The sequence below is a fragment of the Hyperoodon ampullatus genome (genome assembly GCF_949752795.1).
Source record: "Hyperoodon ampullatus genome assembly, chromosome: 5".
Classification (NCBI taxonomy): Eukaryota; Metazoa; Chordata; class Mammalia; order Artiodactyla; family Ziphiidae; genus Hyperoodon; species Hyperoodon ampullatus.
Genome location: NC_136918.1, coordinates 80,877,118 through 80,898,305, shown reverse-complemented (window position 1 = coordinate 80,898,305; position 21,188 = coordinate 80,877,118). Strand labels below are relative to the sequence as shown.

The 21,188-nt window shown below is 37.6% G+C and overlaps 1 protein-coding gene across 1 annotated transcript in view; it reads left to right on the top strand.

The window, feature by feature from the left end:
* The window catches only part of CFAP91 (cilia and flagella associated protein 91), a gene marked incomplete at its 5' end in the record, with an annotated part of 155,610 nt that overhangs the window by 70,488 nt on the left and 63,934 nt on the right, over positions 1 to 21,188 (top strand). Inside the window, 2 exons of the mRNA XM_079704207.1 lie at positions 982 to 1,164; positions 2,068 to 2,210. Of these exons, the coding sequence (XP_079560333.1) occupies positions 982 to 1,164; positions 2,068 to 2,210 (326 nt within the window). The remainder of the gene's footprint in view (positions 1 to 981; positions 1,165 to 2,067; positions 2,211 to 21,188) is intronic.

Genomic DNA, 21,188 nt, shown 5'->3' with positions numbered 1-21,188 from the left:
AAGGACCCCCACCCCCAGATAAGTCTGGTCCCTGTTATCTGTTCTCACTGTTATATGCCCCTGAATTTTTGTGTGTGTGTGAGAAAATGACTTTTTACTTAACTAGGTGCTAGGTATGCATTTAGATATAGTCAATGGTTTTTTCTTTTCAGTACTAGATATAACCAATGATGGGTTGACTAATTTTTATAAATAACTATTAAAATGTAAACTATTTTTATGTAATTATGAAATCCCAAGTCACACACAGAAGCACTGAGGATCAAATATAAATAACATCCAAAAGGCAGCAGTGGCAAGTGCAACCACCTCTTTCAATTGTGACTTCAAAATCTCATAATATTGTTTTACACCCATTGAGAGTGCATGATGTAGAGCCTTCAAAAGGGGATGGGTCTGTGATGGGATTGAAAGAAAAGGAACAGGTGGAAGTAGTAAGCCTGACTCCTTAGATGAGTAAACTCCTACTGTGTGTAGCTAAGACTGCCAAACAATTCTGAAATCTATAAGTTTGGATATATTCTGATTTATTCTGGTGTTAGCCAAGATGGACAGAAATTTTTGAAGAACCTGTAGTCTTCCTTCCCTTTTAATTATTCTCTTAGGAGAGAATAATTCCCTCAGTCTCTGTTGAACGTGTATTTTTCAGTTACTTTGAGTTTCTTTCATTCATTTGACAAACTTTCATTGAATATCTCTTTCTGGCCCAGAGCTTAGAATGCAGTTATAAAAGCTTTTTGATGAGTACCAGTTGAGAACACTAGCTGATTCAGCTTCTGTCATGGCCACCTGTCTCATGACAATCTGGATCACACAGATTTCAGATCTATGTTTTAAGTGTTCTGGCTGCAGTGAGTGATCATAATGAAATTCATTCAGTTCAGTAGCCTTCCTGTGAATAAAACTATGGTTTACTAGTCTGCATTTGGACCATTCAGAACAATATTTTGGAGATAGTCATGGAGGTATGTTTTATTTTAGCAATCAGAAAACTTTTGGGAAAGGGAAAGAATATAGAAGGGAAGTTGGAGAGAAGAAATATCATCAAGGATTATTCTGATTATGCATCACAGGTCTATGGACCTCTATCTCGCCTTGGTCGTTTCACAGACAACAACTCAGAGGACTTTGTAGTAAAAAACCACTATCTCAACACCTATGAAGGTAAGCAATTCACATAATTACAAGTCTAGTATAAGAGGATTATCTTAGAAATATAAATATATAAAATATATATTTAGATTAAAAGCTAATCAAAAATTAAAATATTTGCAAGAAATAGCAATTACATGTTTAGTATTATTAATAATATGTATTCATAGAAACCAATAAAAACTGCTAAGACCCAAATAAATAAATGGATACACTGTGCAACAATTTATTAAGGAGTAAAGTCAGTAAACTACTAAATATTTAAACAGGTTTAATGTCAGTAAAATCAAAGTTTTGCAAAAATGAAATAGAAAAAGATTTTATACGAGGTTTGTGAAGCAAACAAGAAATATATAATGAAATCGGCTCTTTATGAAGAAATGCCAGAAAACTAGTGGGCAAGGGGATGGATAAGTAGGGGATAAATTAGTGGAGAGGGTTATACCTGTTATAAAGTCCAAGAGAGGCTTTTTAAAATTATTTAAATTTCAGTTGAGATGTTGGAGTATCACATGGCCAAGATCATGAGTTGATGGTCATACAATTGAACTTGCACCTCTGGCTGACCATCTTCAGAGCTGAATATGATAACCTGGTGTACATCTACTTTAGAATGGTGGTGCCATGTTTCATATGATCATTAATTTTCTGTCTATTATTGTGGAATGTTACATTTTTGTAGGGCAATGTTTTCATTTTAGAGTGCATTTCTTATTTTATAATCTAAGTCATCAAGAATATAAGTTAATTGTATAAAAATTTCCTTTATATGTCAGGGACAATTCAATTATATGAGATACACCTTATCAATAATTCTAAATGAAACCACTTGGCAAACAACTACTAAAATTAACAGCATGCTTTCAAATGATGTATTTAAGTACCGGATACTAAACATGTACGTCCTTCCTACAGGATTAGTCGAACTTGAGTCATGTCTCCCAGATTTTGTGACACAACCCCGAATCAGACCTCCAAAACCAAAAGTCACTACCACCAAAGATGGTTTTCTAAAGAGGGCTGCAAGGATGGACCATGAGTTGGCAGAGGTTCATAAGGTATAATTCTTATCTGGAAGACAAGATGCTTCTAGTGTGACTTTTACAGAGATATACTACACTCCAAAAATTGTACTTTGTCTTGGGCAGCAATGTCCAGTAGTTCTCAACACACAAGCCTGCATTCTTTCTCCTCTCTAGACTTTTCTACCAGTTACCTGTGCTGTGCCGATCAGTGTTTTTCCCCCTCATTTCAAACTAGGAAAACCTCTTAGAGGTTATTCTCCCCATTTGCAGAAGTCACACTACTTTCTAAAAGTGGTTCTGACTTTGGATCTACACAATAAAATGTGACACAACATTGAGGTGTAACAAGTTTCTAGGGTTCAGGATTACTGTTGATTTTAATAGTGTAATAGGCCTCATTTTCTCCCTTTTAGATTTGTTACCAGGGCATCATGAAGAAAGGGAGTCATGTTCAGCATCCCACTCATCTAGTTTAAACTCAGCTAAATGAGAAAGTTTGACGGTCATCTCCCATGAGCCAGCTGTATAGCTTCATCCGTCAGCTTGGCTTTCTCTTTTTTTTAATTGGACTATAGGTGTTCACACTTGGATACATTTGAATCCTTAGTATATGACAGTGGTGCTCTATCTTTAGCCTGCATCAGAATCACCTGGAGAGCTTGTTAAAACACACGTTGCTGGGCCCCATCCCCAAAGTTTCTGATTCAGTAGGGGTGGGGCTGGAGTACTTGCATTTTTTGCAAGTTTCTAGGGGATGCTGATGCTGCAGGAACCACACTTTGAGACTCACTGATTTAAGACATACCCTCATCACTGGTCCATGTATGTTTGTTTGTTCAGTTAGTAGTAGCATAAAGATCCATGGGAGCCCACACTCAAGATAAAACTTAGGACCTTGACAATCATTTACTTATATCTGTGTGGTTCTTTCCCACATTATCCCCATCTCCATTTACCGATTCTGAATTCTATGTTCATTATTTTCTCACTTTCTGTAAGATTTTTTGTAGATATTCTTTATTAGAGTATGGAAGTTCCCTTTTATTCCTAATTCACTGAAGCTTTTAATCATGTGTTTATGTTGATTTTTATCACATGTTTTGTCTGCATCTATTGAGACAATTATATATTTTTTCTTTAAAAAATTATTATTGTAATAGGGAATATTTATAGTTTTTTACAGATATTAATCTGTCCTCACATACTTATTAGGAACATAACTTGGTCAGGATGTATTATTTTTAATATGTTATTGGATTTGATTTACTGATATTTTGTTCAGAATTTTTATTCTGTATTCATGAGTGAAATGGCCTTATTTTTCTTTCTCAGTTTGACTATATGTGGCATCGGTGTCAGAGTTATACAGGTCTTCTGAAATGAATTGGGGAGTATTCCTTCTTTCCTACTTTGAAAAGAGTTTAAATAAGTTTGAGATGATCTTTTTCTTCAGTTTGGTAGAATATTCATATAAAATTATCTGAGACGGATGTTTTCTTCATGGGAAAAATTTTAAGCACTCCTTCAATTTCCTTACAACTTACAGAACTTTCTGCAGCATTTTGGTAAATTATATTTTCTTTACAAATTCCGTTTCACCTAACTTTTCAGATTTTTTTGCATATGGTTGTTGATAGTATTATCAATACTTTAAAATCTTTTTAGTGTTTATGTATAATCATGCCCACTCTTTTCATTCATAATATTATTTATTTGTGCTTTTACTCTTTTTCCTTAATCAATTTTACTGGAGGCTTGTTTATTTTCTTGGTATTTTTTTTCAAACATTTGAACTTTTGATTTTGTTGATTTTCTCTATGTAAATTTTTTTCAATTACATTAATTCCCACTCATATTTATTTTATCTTTCTTTCTACTTTCTTTGGGTTAGTTTTGTGGTTCTTTTCCTAACTTAAAATAGACATGTAGCTCATTAATTTTCAGGCACTCATCAGTTTTATATGATATTTAAAGCTAACCATTTCCTTCAAAACACTGATTTGGGTACATTCCATTAGTTTTGATATATAGTTTGGCATTATTATTAATATCTAATTTTTTTAAACATCCATTGTGATTTTTGGACCTGTGAGTATTTAACAATGTGTTTAAAATTTCCAAATATGCAGGAATTGTAATTAATTTTCTAATGAATTTCTCAGTTGCTCTATCGTCAGAGATCTTAGCCTGTATGATACCTATTCTTTGAAACTTAGTGAGGCTTGCTTTGTGAACTAGTATAGTATATGTGATTTTACATATAAAATAATCTAAATCCACCTTCAAATAATACTATAACTGCACATGTCATGCAGATACCTTATAGTAGATTATTCCCAATTCCTCCCTACTGTCCCTGTGACATTGCTGTCATTCATTTCATTGATCCATATGCTATAATCACCCAATACATTTTTACTATCATATCATTTACTATGAATACATTTTTACTATCACTATGATTTAACAGTTATCCTTTAGATCAATTAAAAATAAAAAATATTTCATTTTACCTTTATTTATTCCATCTCTTCCACTCTTCCTTTCTTATATAGATCCAAGTTTCTGACGTATGTCATTTATCTCCTGCCTGAAGAACTTGTTTTACCATTTATTACAGGGCAGGACTGCTGGGAATGAACTCCTTCAGTTTTTATTTGTCTCAGGAAGTCCAAATGAATCCTTTACTTTTTTTGAGATATAATTCACATACCATAAAGTTAACCCTTGTAAAGTATACAATTCAGTTATTTTTAGCATACTTATAAGATTGTTCTACCATCAACATTGTCTAATTCCAGAACATTCTCATCATCCCCAAAAGAAACCCCATACCCATTAGCAGTCACTCCCAATTACCCTCTTCCCCCTACCACCTGGCAACCACTAATTTACTTTCTTTTTATGGATTTGCCTATTCTGTACATTTCATATAAATAGAATGATACAACATATGGCCTTTTGTGTTTGGCTTCTTTCATGTAGCATAATGTCTTCAAAGTTTATCCATGTTGGAGCATGTCTCAGTATTTACTTACTTTTTAGGCTTGCATAATATTCCATTGTGTGGATATACCACATTTTGTTAATCTACGTATCAATTGATGGAAATTTGAGTTGTTTCTACTTTTTGTCTATTTTTGTATAAATAATGCTGATATGCACATTCATCTACATGTTTTTTAGTTCTCTTGGGTCTATACCTAGGAGTAATTTCTGCGTCACATGGTAACTCTATATTATACATTTTGAGGAACTACCAGACTGTTAAAAGTGGCTGCACTATTTTACATTCCCACCAGCAATGTATGAGCGTTCCAATTTTTCCACATCTTTTCCATCTCTTGTTATTTTCCATCTTTTGTATTATAGCCATCCTAGAGTGTGAGGGGATATATCACTGCGGATTTGATTTGTATTTGTCTAATAATTAATGAATTTTGTCACCTTTTCATGTTATTTGTATATCTTTTTTGGAGAAAAGTCTATTCAGATATTCTGCTTATTTTTTAATCAGGTTTCTTTTTATTGTTTATCATAAACATTATTTTTAATGTCTTTATTGGTTTTTTAAATAATTTTATTTTATATATTTTTTTATACAGCAGGTTCTTATTAGTCATCAATTTTATACACATCAGTGTATACATGTCAGACCCAATCTCCCAATTCATCCAACCACCACCCCAACCCCCTTGCCACTTTCCCCCCTTGGTGTCCATACGTTTGTTCTCTACATCTGTGTCTCAATTTCGGTCCTGCAAACCGGTTCATCTGTACCATTTTTCTAGGTTCCACATATATATGTTAATATGTGATATTTGTTTTTCTCTTTCTGACTTACTTCATTATGACAGTCTCTAGATTCATCCACGTCTCTACAAATGACCCAATTTCGTTCCTTTTTATGGCTGAGTAATATTCCACTGTATATATGTACCACATCTTCTTTATCCATTCATCCGATGATGGACACTTAGGTTGTTTCCATCTCTGGGCTATTGTGAATAGAGCTGCTATGAACATTTTGGTACATGTGCCTTTTTGAATTATGGTTTTCTCTGGGTGTATGCCCAGTAGTGGGATGGCTGGGTCATATGGTAATTCTATTTTTAGGTTTTTAAGGAACCTCCATACTGTTCTCCATAGTGGCTGTATCAATTTACATTCCCACCAACAGTGCAAGAGGGTTTCCTTTTCTCCACACCCTCTCCAGCATTTGTTGTTTGTAGATTTTCTGATGATGCCCATTCTAACTGATGTGAGGTGATACTTCATTGTAGTTTTGATTTGCATTTCTCTAACAATTAGTGATGTTGAGCAGCTTTTCATGTTCTTGGCCATCTGTATGTCTTCTTTGGAGCAATGTCTATTTAGGTCTTCTGCCCATTTTTGGATTGGGTTGTTTGTTTCTTTAATATTGAGCTGCATGAGCTGTTTATATATTTTGGAGATTAATCCTTTGTCTGTTGATTCGTTTGCAAATATTTTCTCCCATTCTGAGGGTTGTCTTTTGGTCTTGTTTATGGTTTCCTTTGCTGTGCAAAAGTTTTGAAGTTTCATTAGGTCCCATTTGTTTATTTTTGTTTTTATTTCCGTTACTCTAGGAGGTGGATCAAAAATGATCTTGCTGTGATTTATGTCAATCAGTGTTCTTCCTATGTTTTCCTCTAAGAGTTTTATAGTGTCTGGTCTTACATTTAGGTCTCTAATCCATTTTGAATTTATTTTTGTGTATGGTGTTAGGGAGTGTTCTCATTTCATTCTTTTACATGTAGCTGTCCAGTTTTCCCAGCATCACTTATTGAAGAGACTGTCTTTTCTCCGATGTATATCCTTGCCTCCTTTGTCATAGATTAGTTGACCATAGGTGCGTGGGTTTATCTCTGGGCTTTCTATCCTGTTCCATTGATCTATATTTCTGTTTTTGTGCCAGTACCATACTTTCTTGATTACTATAGCTTTGTAGTATAGTCTGAAGTAAGGGAGTCTGATTCGTCCAGCTCTGCTTTTTTCCCTCAAGACTGCTTTGGCTATTCGGGGTCTTTTGTGTCTCCATACAAATTTTAAGATTTTTTGTTCTTGTTCTGTAAAAAATGCCATAGGTAATTTGGTAAGGATTGCATTGAATCTGTAGATTATTTGGGATAGAATAGTCATTTTCACAATATTGATTCTTCCAATCCAAAAACATGGTATATCTCTCCATCTGTTGGTATCATCTTTAATTTCTTTCATCAGTGTCTTATAGTTTTCTGCATACAGGCCTTTTGTCTCCCTAGGTAGTTTTATTCCTAGGTATTTTATTCTTTTTGTTGCAGTGGTAAATGGGAGTGTTTCCTTAATTTCTCTTTCAGATTTTTCATCATTAGTATATAGGAATGCAAGAGATTTCTGTGCATTAATTTTGTATCCTGCAAATTTACCAAATTCATTGATTAACTCTAGTAGTTTTCTGGTGGCATCTTTAGGATTCTCTATGTATACTATGAAGTCATCTGCAAACAGTGACAGTTTTACTTCTTCTATTCCAACTTGGATTCCTTTTATTTCTTTTTCTTCTCTGATTGCTGTGGCTGAAACTTCCAAAACTATGTTGAATAATGATGGTGAGAATGGACAACCTTGTTTTGTTCCTGATCTTAGTGGAAATGGTTTCAGCTTTTCACCATTGAGAACAATGTTAGGGGTGGGTTTGTCATATATGGCCTTTATTTTGTTGAGTTAAGTTCCGTTTATGCCTACTTTCTGGAGAGTTTTTATCATAAATGGGTGTTGAATTTTGTCAAAAGCTTTTTCTGCATCTATTGAGATGATCATATGGTTTTTCTTCTTCAATTCATTAACATGGTTTATCACATTGATTGATTTGCGTATATTGAAGAATCCTTGCATCCCTGGGATAAATCCCACTTGATCATGGTGTATGATCCTTTTAATGTGTTGCCTGATTCTGTTTGCTGGTATTTTGTTGAGGAGTTTTGCATCTATATTCATCAGTGATATTGGTCTGTAATTTTCATTTTTTGTAGTATCTTTTTCTGGTTTTGGTATCAGGGTAATGGTGGCCTCATAGAATGAGTTTGGGAGTGTTCCTTCCTCTGCAATTTTTTGGAAGAGTTTGAGAAGGATGGGTGTTAGTTCTTCTCTAAATGTTTGATAGAATTCACCTGTGAACCCATCTGGCCCTGGACTTTTGGTTGTTGGAAGATTTATAATCACAGTTTCAATTTCATTACTTGTGATTGGTCTGTTCATATTTTCTATTTCTTCCTGGTTCAGTCTTCAGAGGTTATACCTTTCTGAGAATTTGTCCATTTCTTCTAGGTTGTCCAGTTTATTGGCATAGAGTTGCTTGTAGTAGTCTTGTAGAATGCTTTGTATTTCTGCGGTGTCTATTGTAACTTCTCCTTCTTCATTTCTCCTTTTTTTTAATTTTAATTTTAATTTTTCTTTCTTTATTTTTTTATTAGATTCTGTTTTATATCAAAGTGAATCAGTTATACATATACATCTGTTCCCATATCCCTTCCCTCTTGCGTCTCCCTCCCTCCCACCCTCCCTATCACACCCCTCCAGTCAGTCACAAAGCACCAAGCTGATCTCCCTCTGCTATGCGGCTGCTTCCCACTAGCTATATACCTTACGTTTGGTAGTGTATATATGTCCATGCCTCTCTCTCGCTTTGTCACAGCTTAACCTTCCCCGTCCCCATATCTGCAACTCCATTCTCAAGTAGGTCTGTGTCTTTATTCCTGTTTTACCCCTAAGTTCTTCATGACATTTCTTTTATTAAATTCCATATATATGTGTTAGCATACAGTATTTGTCTTTCTCTTTCTGACTTGCTTCACTCTGTATGACAGACTCTAGGTCTATCGACCTCATTACAAATAGCTCAATTTCATTTCGTTTTATGGCTGAGTAATATTCCATTGTATATATGTGCCACATCTTCTTTATCCATTCATCCGATGGTGGACACTTAGGTTGTTTCCATCTCCAGGCTATTGTAAATAGAGCGGCAATGAACATTTTGTTACATTACTCTTTTTGAATTATGGTTTTCTCAGGGTATATGCCCAGTAGTGAGATTGCTGGGTCATATGGTAGTTCTATTTGTAGTTTTTTAAGGAACCTCCATAGTGTTCTCCATAGTGGCTGTACCAATTCACATTCCCACCAGCAGTGCAAGAGTGTTCCCTTTTATCCACACCCTCTCCAGCATTTATTGTTTCTCGATATTTTGATGATGGCCATTCTGAGTGGTGTGAGATGATATCTCATTGTAGTTTTGATTTACATTTCTCTAATGATTAATGATGTTGAGCATTCTTTCATGTGTTTGTTGGCAGTCTGTATATCTTCTTTGGAGAAATGTCTATTTAGGTCTTCTGCCCATTTTTGGATTGGGTTGTTTGTTTTTTTGCTATTGAGCTGCATGAGCTGCTTATAAATTTTGGAGATTAATCCTTTGTCGGTTGCTTCATTTGCAAATATTTTCTTGCATTCTGAGGGTTGTCTTTTGGTCTTGTTTATGGTTTCCTTTGCTGTGCAAAACTTTGAAGTTTCATTAGGTCCCATGTGTTTATTTTTGTTTTTATTTCCATTTCTCTAGGAGGTGGGTCAAATAGGATCTTGCTGTGATTTATGTCATAGAGTGTTCTGCCTATGTTTTCCTCTAAGAGTTTGATAGTTTCTGGCCTAACATTTAGGTCTTTAATCCATTTTGAGCTTATTTTTGTGTATGGTGTTAGGGAGTGATATAATCTCATACTTTTCCATGTACCTGTCCACTTTTCCCAGCATCACTTATTGAAGAGGCTGTCCTTTCTCCACTGTACATTCCTGCCTCCTTTATCAAAGATAAGTTGACCATATGTGTGTGGGTTTATCTCTGGGCTTTCTATCCTGTTCCATTGATCTATCTTTCTGTTTTTGTGCCAGTACCATACTGTCTTTATTACTGTAGCTTTGTATAATAGTCTGAAATCAGGGAGCCTGATTCCTCCAGCTCCATTTTTCATTCTCAAGATTGCTTTGGCTATTCGGGGTCTTTTGTGTTTCCATACAAATCGTGAAATTTTTTGTTCTAGTTCTGTGAAAAATGCCACTGGTAGTTTGATAGGGATTGCACTGAATTTGTATATTGCTTTGGGTAATAGAGTCATTTTCACAATGTTGATTCTTCCAATCCAAGAACATGGTATATCTCTCCATCTATTTGTATCATCTTTAATTTCTTTCATCAGTGTCTTATAATTTTCTGCATACAGGTCTTTTGTCTCCTTAGGTAGGTTTATTCCTAGATATTTTATTCTTTTTGTTGCAATGGTAAATGGGAGTGTTTTCTTGATTTCATTTTCAGATTTTTCATCATTAGTGTAGAGGAATGCCAGAGATTTCTGTGCATTAATTTTGTATCCTGCTACTTTACCAAATTCATTGATTAGCTCTAGTAGTCTTCTGGTAGCATCTTTAGGATTCTCTATGTATAGTATCATGTTATCTGCAAACAGTGACAGCTTTACTTCTTCTTTTCCGATTTAGATTCCTTTTATTTCCTTTTCTTCTCTGATTGCTGTGGCTAAAACTTTCAAAACTATGTTGAATAAGAGTGGTGATAGTGGGCAACCTTGTCTTGTTCCTGATCTTAGTGGAAATGGCTTCAGTTTTTCACCATTGAGGACGATGTTGGCTGTGGGTTTGTCATATATGGCCTTTATTATGTTGAGGAAAGTTCCCTCTATGCCTACTTTCTGCAGGGTTTTTATCATAAATCGTTGTTGAATTTTGTCGAAAGCTTTCTCTGCATCTATTGAGATGATCATATGGTTTTTCTCCTTCAATTTGTTAATATGGTGTATCATGTTGATTGATTTGCATATATTGAAGAATCCTTGCATTCCTGGAATAAACCCCACTTGATCATGGTGTATGATCCTTTTAATGTGCTGTTGGATTCTGTTTACTAGTATTTTGTTGAGGAATTTTGCATCTATGTTCATCAGTGATATTGGCCTGTAGTTTTCTTTCTTTGTGACATCCTTGTCTGGCTTCGGTATCAAGGCGATGGTGGCCTCGTAAAATGACTTTGGGAGTGTTCCTAACTCTGCTATATTTTGTACGACTTTGAGAAGGATAGGTGTTAGCTCTTCTCTAAATGTTTGATGGAATTCGCCTGTGAAGCCATCTGGTCCTGGGCTTTTGTTTGTTGGGAGATTTTTTATCACAGTTTCAATTTCAGTGCTTGTGATTGGTCTGTTCATATTTTCTATCTCTTCCTGATTCAGTCTTGGCAGGTTGTGCATTTCTAAGAATATGTCCATTTCTTCCAGGTTGTCCATTTGATTGGCATAGAGTTGCTTGTAGTAATCTCTCATGATCTTTTGTATTTCTGCAGTGTCAGTTGTTACTTCTCCTTTTTCATTTCTAATTCTATTGATTTGAGTCTTTTCCCTTTTTTTCTTGATGAGTCTGGCTAATGGTTATCAATTTTGTTTATCTTCTCTAAGAACTAGCTTTTAGTTTTATTGATCTTTGCCATTGTTTCCTTCATTTCTTTTTCATTTATTTCTGATCTGATCTTTATGATTTCTTTCCTTCTGCTAACTTTGCGGTTTTTTTGTTCTACTTTCTCTAATTGCTTTAGGTGCAAGGTTAGGTTGTTTATTTGAGATGTTTCCTGTTTTTTAAGGTAACATTGCATTGCTATAACTTTCCATCTTAGAACTGCTTTTGCTGCATACCATAGGTTTTGGGTCGTCGTGTCTCCATTGTTATTTGTTTCTAGGTATTTTTTGATTTCCTCTTTGTTTTCTTCAGTGATCACTTCATTATTAAGTAGTGTATTGTTTAGCCTCCATGTGCTTGTATTTTTTACGGATCTCTTCCTGTAATTGATATCTAGTCTCATAGAAGTGTGGTGGGAAAAGATACTTGATACAATTTCAATTTTCTTAAATTTACCAAGGCTTGATTTGTGATCCAACATATGGTGTATCCTGGAGAATGTTCCATGAGCACTTGAGGAAAATGTGTATTCTGTTGTTTTTGGATGGAATGTCCTATAAATAGTAATTAAGTCCATCTTGTTTAATGTATCATTTAAAGCTTGTGTTTTCTTATTTATTTTCAATTTAGATAATCTGTCCATTGGTGAAAGTGGGGTGTTAAATTCCCCTACTATGAATATGTTACTGTCGATTTTTCCCTGTTGATTAAATTCCCCTTCTATGAATGTGTTACTGTCCGCTTTTATGGCTGTTAGTATTTGCCTTATATATTGAGGTTCTCCTATATTGGGTGCATACATATTTACAATTGTTATATCTTCCTCTTGGATCGATCCCTTGATCATTATGTAGTGTCCTTCTTTGTCTCTTCTAACAGTCTTTATTTTGAAGTCTATTTTGTCTGATATGAGAATTGCTACTGCAGCTTTCTTTTGGTTTTCATTTGCATGGAATATCTTTTTCCATCCCCTCACTTTCAGTCTGTATGTGTCTCTAGGTGTGAAGTGGTTCTCTTGTACGCAGCATATAGGTCTTGTTTTTTGTATCCATTCAGCCAGTCTGTGTCTTTTGGTGGGAGCATTTAATCCATTTATATGTAAGGTAATTATCTATATGTATGTTCCCATTCCCATTTTCTTAATTGTTTTGTGTTTGTTATTGTAGTTCTTTTCCATCTCTTGTGTTTCCTGCCTAGAGAAGATCCTTTAGCATTTGTTGTAAAGCTGGTTTGGTGGTGCTGAACTCTCTCAGCTTTTGCTTGTCTCTAAAGGTTTTAATTTCTCCATCAAAACTGAGTGAGATCCTTGCTGGGTAGAGTAATCTTGGTTGTAGGTTTTTCTCTTTCATCACTTTAAATATGTCCTGCCAGTCCCTTCTGGCTTGCAGAGTTTCTGCTGAAAGATCATCTTTTGGGCTTCCCTGGTGGCGCAGTGGTTGAGAGTCCCCCTGCCGATGCACGGGACACGGGTTCATGACCCGGTCCGGGAAGATCCCACATGCCGCAGAGCGGCTGGGCCCATGAGCCATGGCCGCTGAGCCTGCGCGTCCGGAGCCTGTGCTCTGCAATGGGAGAGGCCAGAACAGCGAGAGGCCCACGTACTGCAAAAATATATATATATATATATCAGCTGTTAACCTTATGTGGATTCCCTTGTGTGTTATTTGTTGTTTTTCCCTTGCTGCTTTTAATATGTTTTCTTTGTATATAATTTTTGACAGTTTGATTAATATGTGTCTTCGCGTGTTTCTCCTTGGATTTATCCTGTATGGGAGTCTCTGTGCTTCCTGGACTTGATAAACTACTTCTTTTCCCATATTAGGGAAGTTTTCAATTATAATCTCTTCAAGTAGTTTTTCAATCCCTTTCTTTTTCCCTTCTTCTTCTAGGACCCCTATAATTCGAATGTTGGTGCATTTAATGTTGTCCCAGAGGTCTTTGAGAATGTCTGCAATTCTCTGCATTATTTCTTCTTCTGCTCTACATTAGTTACTTCCAATATTTTATCTTCCAGGTCACTTATCCATTCTTCTGCCTCAGTTATTCTGCTATTCATTCCTTCTAGAGAATTTTAAATTTCATTTATTGTGTTGTCTATCATTGTTTGTTTGCTCTTTGGTTCTTCTAGGTTCCTGATACACGTTTCTTGTATTTTCTCCATTTTATTTCCACGATTTTCCATTATCTTTACTATCATTACTCTGAATTCTTTTTCAGGTAGTCTGCCTATTTCCTCATTTGTTTGGTCTGGTGGTTTTTACATTGCTCCTTCTGCTGTGTATTTCTCTATCTTCCCATTTTGCTTAACTTATTGTTTTGGGGGTCTCATTTCTGCAAGCTGCAGGTTCGTAGTTCCTGTTGTTTTTGGTGTGTGCCCCCAGTGGGTAAGGTTGGTTCAGTGGCTTGTTTAGGCTTCCTGGTGGAGGGGACTGGTGTGTGTGTTCTGGTGGATGAGGCTGGATCTTGTCTTTCTGGTGGGCAGGTCCACGTCTGGTGGTGTGTTTTGGGGTGTCTGTGGACTTATGATTTTAGGCAGCCTCTCTGCTAATGGGTGGTGTTGTGTTCCTGTCTTGCTAGTTGTTTGGCATAGGGTGTCTAGCACTGTAGCTTGCTGGTCGTTGAGTGAAGCTGCGTGTTGGTGTTGAGATGGAGATTTCTGGGAGATTTTTGCCGTTTGATATGACGTGGAGCTGGGAGGACTCTTGTGGACCAGTGTCCTGAAGTTGGCTCTCCCACGTCAGAGGCACAGCGCTGACTCCTGGCTGCAGCACCAAGAGTCTTTCATCCACACGGCTCAGAATAAAAGGGAGAAAAAGTAGAAAGAGAGAAAGAAAGAGGATAAAAGAAAATAAAATGAAGTAAGATAAAATAAAGTTATTAAAATAAAAAATAATTATTAATAAAAAATTAAAAAACAAAAGAAAACAAAAAAACGGATGGATAGAACCCTAGGACAAATGGTGAAAGCAAAGCTCTACAGACAAAATCTCACACAGAAGCATTTACATACACACTCACAAAAAGAGGAAAGGGGGAAAAATCATAAATCTTGCTCTCAAAGTCTGCCTCCTCAATTTGGGATGATTCGTCGTCTATTCAGGTATTCCACAGATGCCGGGTACATCAAGTTGATTGTGGAGAGTTAATCCGCTGCTCCTGAGGCTGCTGGGAGAGATTTCCCTTTCACTTCTTTGTTTGCACAGCTCCCAGGGCTCAGCTTTGTATTTGGCCCTGCCTCTGCGTGTAGGTCTCCGGAGGGCATCTGTTCTTTGCTCAGAGTGGACGGGGTTAAAGTTGCCACTGATTCGGGGGCTCTGGCTCACTCAAGCTAGGGGGAGGGAGGGGCCCGATGCGGGGTTAGCCTGCGGCTGCAAAGGCCGGCGTGACGTTGCACCAGCCTGAGGCGCACCGTGCGTTCTCCCGGGTAAGTTGTCCCTGGACCCCAGGACCCTGGCAGTGGCGGGCTGCACAGGCTCCCCGGGATGTGTGGATAGTGACCTGCGCTTGCACACAGGCTTCTTGGTGGCTGCTGTAGCAGCCTTAGCGTCTCATGCCTGTCTCTGGGGCGCGCACCCGTCTCTGGAGCTCCTTTAAGCAGCGCTCTTAATCCCCTCTCCTCCCGCACCAGGAAACAAAGAGGGAAGAAAAAGTCTCTTGCCTCTTCGGCAGGTCCAGACTTTTCCCCGGACTCCCTCCCGGCTAGCCGTGGTGCACTCACCCCTTCAGGCTGTGTTCACGCTGCCAGTCCTCTCTCTGCGCTCCGACCGAAGCTGGAGCCTCAGCTCCCAGCCCCGCCCACCCCATCGGGTGAGCAGACAAGCCTCTCGGACTAGTGAGTGCCAGTCGGCAGTGATCCTCTGTGCGGGAATCTCTCCGCTTTACCCTCCGCACCCCTGTTGCTGTGCTCTCCTCCATGGCTCCGAAGCTTCCCTCCTCCGCCACCTGCAGTCTCCGCCGGCGAAGGGGCTTCCTAGTGTGTGGAAATCTTTCCTCCTTCACAGCTCCCTCCCACTGGTGCAGGTCTCGTCCCTATTCTTTTGTCTCTGTTTATTCTTTTTTCTTTTACCCTACCCAGGTACTTGGGGAGTTGCTTGCCTTTTGGGAGGTCTGAGGTCTTCTGCCAGCATTCAGTAGGTGTTCTGTAGGAGTTGTTCCATGTGTAGATGTATTTCTGATGTATCTGTGGGGAGGAAGGTGATCTCCGCGTCTTACTCTTCCGCCATCTTCCTGATGGAGATCGGTTCTTCCCTTTCATCACTTTAAGTATATCATGCCACTCCCTTCTGGCTTGTAGAGTTTCTGCTGAGAAATCAGCTGTTAACCTTATGGGAGTTCCCTTGTATGTTATTTGTCGTTTTTCCCTTGCGGCTTTCAATTATTTTTCTTTGTCTTTAATTTTTGCCAGTTTGATTACTGTGTGTCTCAGCATGTTTCTCCTTGGGTTTATCCTGTATGGAACTGTCTGCACTTCCTGGACTTGGGTGGCTGTTTCCTTTCCCATGTTAGGGAACTTTTCGACTATAATCTCTTCAAATATTTTCTCTGGTCCTTTCTCTCTCTCTTCTCCTTCTGGGACCCCTACCATGCGAATGTTGTTGCCTTTAGTGTTGTCCCAGAGGTCTCTTAGGCTGTCTTCATTACTTTTCATTCTTTTGTCTTTATTCTGTTCCACAGAAGTGAATTCCACCATTCTGTCTTCCAGGTCACTTAACCATTCTTCTGCCTCAGTTTTTCTGCTATTGATTCCTTCTAGTGTAGTTTTTATTTCAGTTATTGTATTGTTCATCTCTGTCCATTTGTTCTTTAATTCATCTAGGTCTTTGTTAAACATTTCTTGCATCTTCTCAATCTTTGCCTCCATTCTCTTTCTGTGGTCCTGGATCATCTTCACTATCATTATTCTGAATTCTTTTTTCTGGAAGGTTGCCTATCTCCACTTCATTTAGTTGTTTTTCTGGGGTTTTATCTTGTTCCTTCATCTGGTACATAGCCCTCTGCCTTTTCATCTTGTCTATCTTTCTGTGAATGTGGTTTTTGTTCCACAGGCTGCAGGATTGTAGTTCTTCTTTCTCCTGTCTGCCCTCTGCTGGATGAGGCTATCTAAGAGTCTTGTGCAAGTTTCCTGATGGGAGGGACTGGTGGTGGGTCGAACTGGCTGTTGCTCTGGTGAGCAGAGCTCAGTAAAACTTTAATCTGCTTGACTGCTGATGGGTGGGGCTGGGTTCCCTCCCTGTTGTTTGTTTGACCTGAGACAGCCCAATACTGGAGCCTACCTGGGCTCTCTGGTGGGGCTAATGGCTGACTCTGGGAGGGCTCACGCCAAGGAGTACTTCCTGGACTTGGGTGGCTTCCCAGAACTTCTGCCAAGGAGTACTTCCCAGAACTTCTGCTGCCAGTGTCCTTGTCCCCACAGTGAGCCACAGCCACCCCTCCACCTCTACAGGAGACCCTCCAACACTAGCAGGTAAGTCTGGTTCAGTCTCCCCTGGGGTCACTGCTCCTTCCCCTGGTCCCGATGTGCACACTACTTTGTGTGTGCCCTCCAAGAGTGGAGTTTCTGTTTCCCCAGTCCTGTCAGAGTCCTGCAATCAAATCCCGCTAGCCTTCGAAGTCTGATTCTCTAGGAATTCCTCCTCCCATTGCTGGACCCCTAGGTTCAGAAGCCTGACGTGGGTCTCAGAACCTTCACTCCAGTGGGTGGAGTTCTGTGGTATAAGTGTTCTCCAGTTTGTGAGTCACCCACCCAGCAGTTATGGGATTTGATTTTATTGTGATTGCGCCCCTCCTACCGTCTCATTGTGGCTTCTTCTCTGTCTTTGGATGTGGGGTATCTTTTTGCTGAGTTCCAGTGTCTTCCTGTTGATGATTGTTCAGCAGTTAGTTGTGATTCTGGTGTTCTTGCAAGAGGGAGTGAGAACACGTCCTTCTACTCTGCCATCTTGGTTCCATCTCCTAATGTTTTTATTGTTGAGTTGTAAGAATTCTTTATATATTTTGGAGACTAGACCCTTATCAGATATATGATTTATAAAAAGTTTCTCCCATTCTGTGGGATGTCTTTTTACTCTGTTGATGTAAATTAAATCTTTTTATTATGTGTATGTGTAAATATATATATGGATATGTGTATATATTTACAAATATATGTAAACAAATATGTGTAAATGCATATAAGTATCTTTTAAAACTTTTTTCACACAAATGTTGGTATATAATACATACTGTTCTACCTGTGCTGTTTTTTTGTTTTGTTTTGTTTTTTGCGGTATGCGGGCCTCTCACTGTTGTGGCCTCTCCCATTGCGGAGCACAGGCTCCGGATGTGCAGGCTCAGCGGCCATGGCTCACGGGGCCCAGCCGCTCCGCGGCATGTGGGCTCTTCCCGGACCGGGGCACGAACCCACGTCCCCTGCATTGGCAGGCGGACTCTCAACCACTGTGCCACCAGGGAAGCCCTCTACCTGTGCTTTTTTAACTTAATATATGTTACAGATTATTCCATATCAGTATTACCAAAAAAGATTTCATACTATTTTTGCATGATATATCATTGTATAAATGTACCATAATATATTTAACCAGTCCACATTTGATGGATATTTATATTGTTCCCAAATTTTTAGTATTAAAAACAATGCTGCAGTGGGTAACCTTGTTTGCATATAATTTAGTACATATAATATGTAGAAGAAAATTCCTAGACATGGAATTGCTAACCCACAATATATGTGCATTTATAATTTTAACGGATATTGCCAAATTTTCTTAGATAAATGATATACTAATTTCTGCAATGTGTGAAAGTGCCTGTTTTCCCAAATCCTTACCAACATAATCTATTATGAATGATTGGTTTTAAAATGGTTTCCTGTGTATTATTCAGGGCATTTCACTCGAGAGATGTCCGAGTTAAGAACTGTCAGAGTTAAGAATTGTCAATTACAGTTGGCCCTTGAAAAACGTATGGGCTTGGGGATGCTGACCACCCTGCTGACCACACCCATTTAAAACTTTTTTAAAAAATTGGAGTACAGTTGCTTTATAATGTTGTGTTACATTCTGCTGCACAATGAAATGAATCACCTATGTGATAAGTTTGGCTGTGGGTTTGTCATATATGGCCTTTATTATGTTGAGGTAAGTTCCCTCTCTGCCTACTTTCTGGAGAGTTTTTTTTATCATAAATTGGTGTTGAATTTTGTCAAAAGCTTTTTCTGCATCTATTGAGATGATCATATGGTTTTTCTTCTTCAGTTCGTTAACATGGCTTATCACATTGATTAATTTGCATATATTGAAGAATCTTTGCATTCCTGGGATAAACCCCACTTGATCATGCTGTATGATCCCTTTTAATGTGCTGCTGGATTCCGTTTGCTAGTATTTTGTTGAGGATTTTTGCACCTATGTTCATCAGTGATATTGGTCTGTAGTTTTCTTTTCTGTGACATCTTTCTTTGGATTTGGTATCAGGGTGATGGTGGCCTCACAGAAGGAGTTTGGGAGTGTCCCTCCTTCTGCTATATTTTGGAAGAGTTTGAGAAGGATAGGTGTTAGCTCTTCTCTAAATGTTTGATAGAATTTGCCTGTGAATCCATCTGGTCCTGGGTTTTTGTTTGTTGGAAGATTTTAAATCACAGTTTCAATTTCAGTGCTTGTGATTGGTCTGTTTATATTTTCTATTTCTTCCTGGTTCAGTCTCGGAAGGTTGTGCTTTTCTAAGAATTTGTCCATTTCTTCCAGGTTGTCCGTTTTATTGGCATATAGTTGCTTGTAGTAATCTCTCATGATGCTTTGTATTTCTGCAGTGTCAGTTGTTACTTCTCCTTTTTCATTTCCAATTCTATTGATTTGAATATTCTCCCTTTTTTTCTTGATGAGTCTGGCTAGTGGTTTATCAATTTTGTTTACCTTCTCCAAGAACCAGCTTTTAGTTTTATTAATCTTTGCCATTGTTTCCTTCATTTCTTTTTCATTTATTTCTGATCTGATCTTTATGATTTCTTTCCTTCTGCTAACTTTGGGGTTTTTTTTGTTTTTCTTTATCTAATTGCTTTAGGTATAAGGTTAGGTTGTTTATTTGAGATGTTCCTTGTTTCTTGATGTAGGATTGTGGTGCTATGAACTTCCCTCTTAGAACTGCTTTTGCTGCATCCTATAGGTTTTGAGTCATCGTGTTTTCATTGTCATTTGTTTCTAGGTATTTTTTGACTTCCTCTTTGATTTCTTCAATGATCTCTTGGTTATTTAGTAGTGTATTGTTTAGGCTCCATGTGTTTGTATTTTTTACAGATTTCTTTCCTTTAATTGATATCTAGTCTCATAGCATTGTGGTCAGAAAAGATACTTGATACGATTTCAATTTTCTTAAATTTACCAAGGCTTGATTTGTGACCAAAGATATGATCTATCCTGGAGAATGTTTCATGAGCATTGGAGAAGATAGTGTATTCTGTTGTTTGTGGATGGAATGTCCTATAAATATCAATTAAGTCCATTGTGTTTAATGTATCATTTAAAGCTTGTGTTTCCTTATTTATTTTCATTTTGGATGATCTGTCCATTGGTGAAAGTGGGGTGTTAAAGTCCCCTACTATGATTGTGTTACTGTTGATTTCCCCTTTTATGGCTCTTAGCATTTCCCTTAAGTATTGAGGTGCTCCTATGTTGAGTGCATAAATACTTAGAATTGTTATATCTTCTTCTTGTATTGATCACTTGAGCATTATGTAGTGTCCTTCTTTGTCTCTTGTAATAGTCTTTATTTTAAAGTCTATTTTGTCTGATGTGAGAATTGCTACTCCAGCTTTCTTTTGATTTCCATTTGCATGGAATATCTTTTTCCATCCCCTCACTTTCAGTCTGTATGTTTCCCTAGGTCTGAAGTGGGTCTCTTGTAGACAGGATGTATACGTGTCTTGTTTTTATATCCATTCAGTCAGTGTGTGTCTTTTGGTTGCAGATTAGAACCATTTGCATTTAATGTAGTTATCAATGTGTGTGTTCCTATTACCATTTTCTTAATTGTTTTGGGTTTGTTATTGTGGGTCTTTTCCTTCTCTTGTGTTTACTGCCTAGAGAAGATCCTTTACGATTTGGTGTAAAGCTGGTTTGGTGGTGCTGAATTCTCTTAGCTTTTACTTGTCTGTAAAGGTTTTAATTTCTCCGTTGAATCTAAATGAGATCATTGACGGGTAGAGTAATCTTGGTTGTAGGTTTTCCTTTTTCATCAACTTTAAATATGTCTTGCCACTCTTCTAACTTGCAGAATTTCTGCTGAAAGATCACCTCTTAACCTTATGGGTATTCCCTTGTATGTTATTTGTTGCTTTTCCCTTGCTGCTTTTAATATTTTTTCTTTGTGTTTAATTTTTGATAGTGTGATTAATATGTGTCTTGGCGTGTTTCTCCTTGGATTTATCCTGTATGGGAGTCTCTGTGCTTCCTGGACTTGATTGACTATTTCCTTTCCCATATTAGGGAAGTTTTCAACTATAAT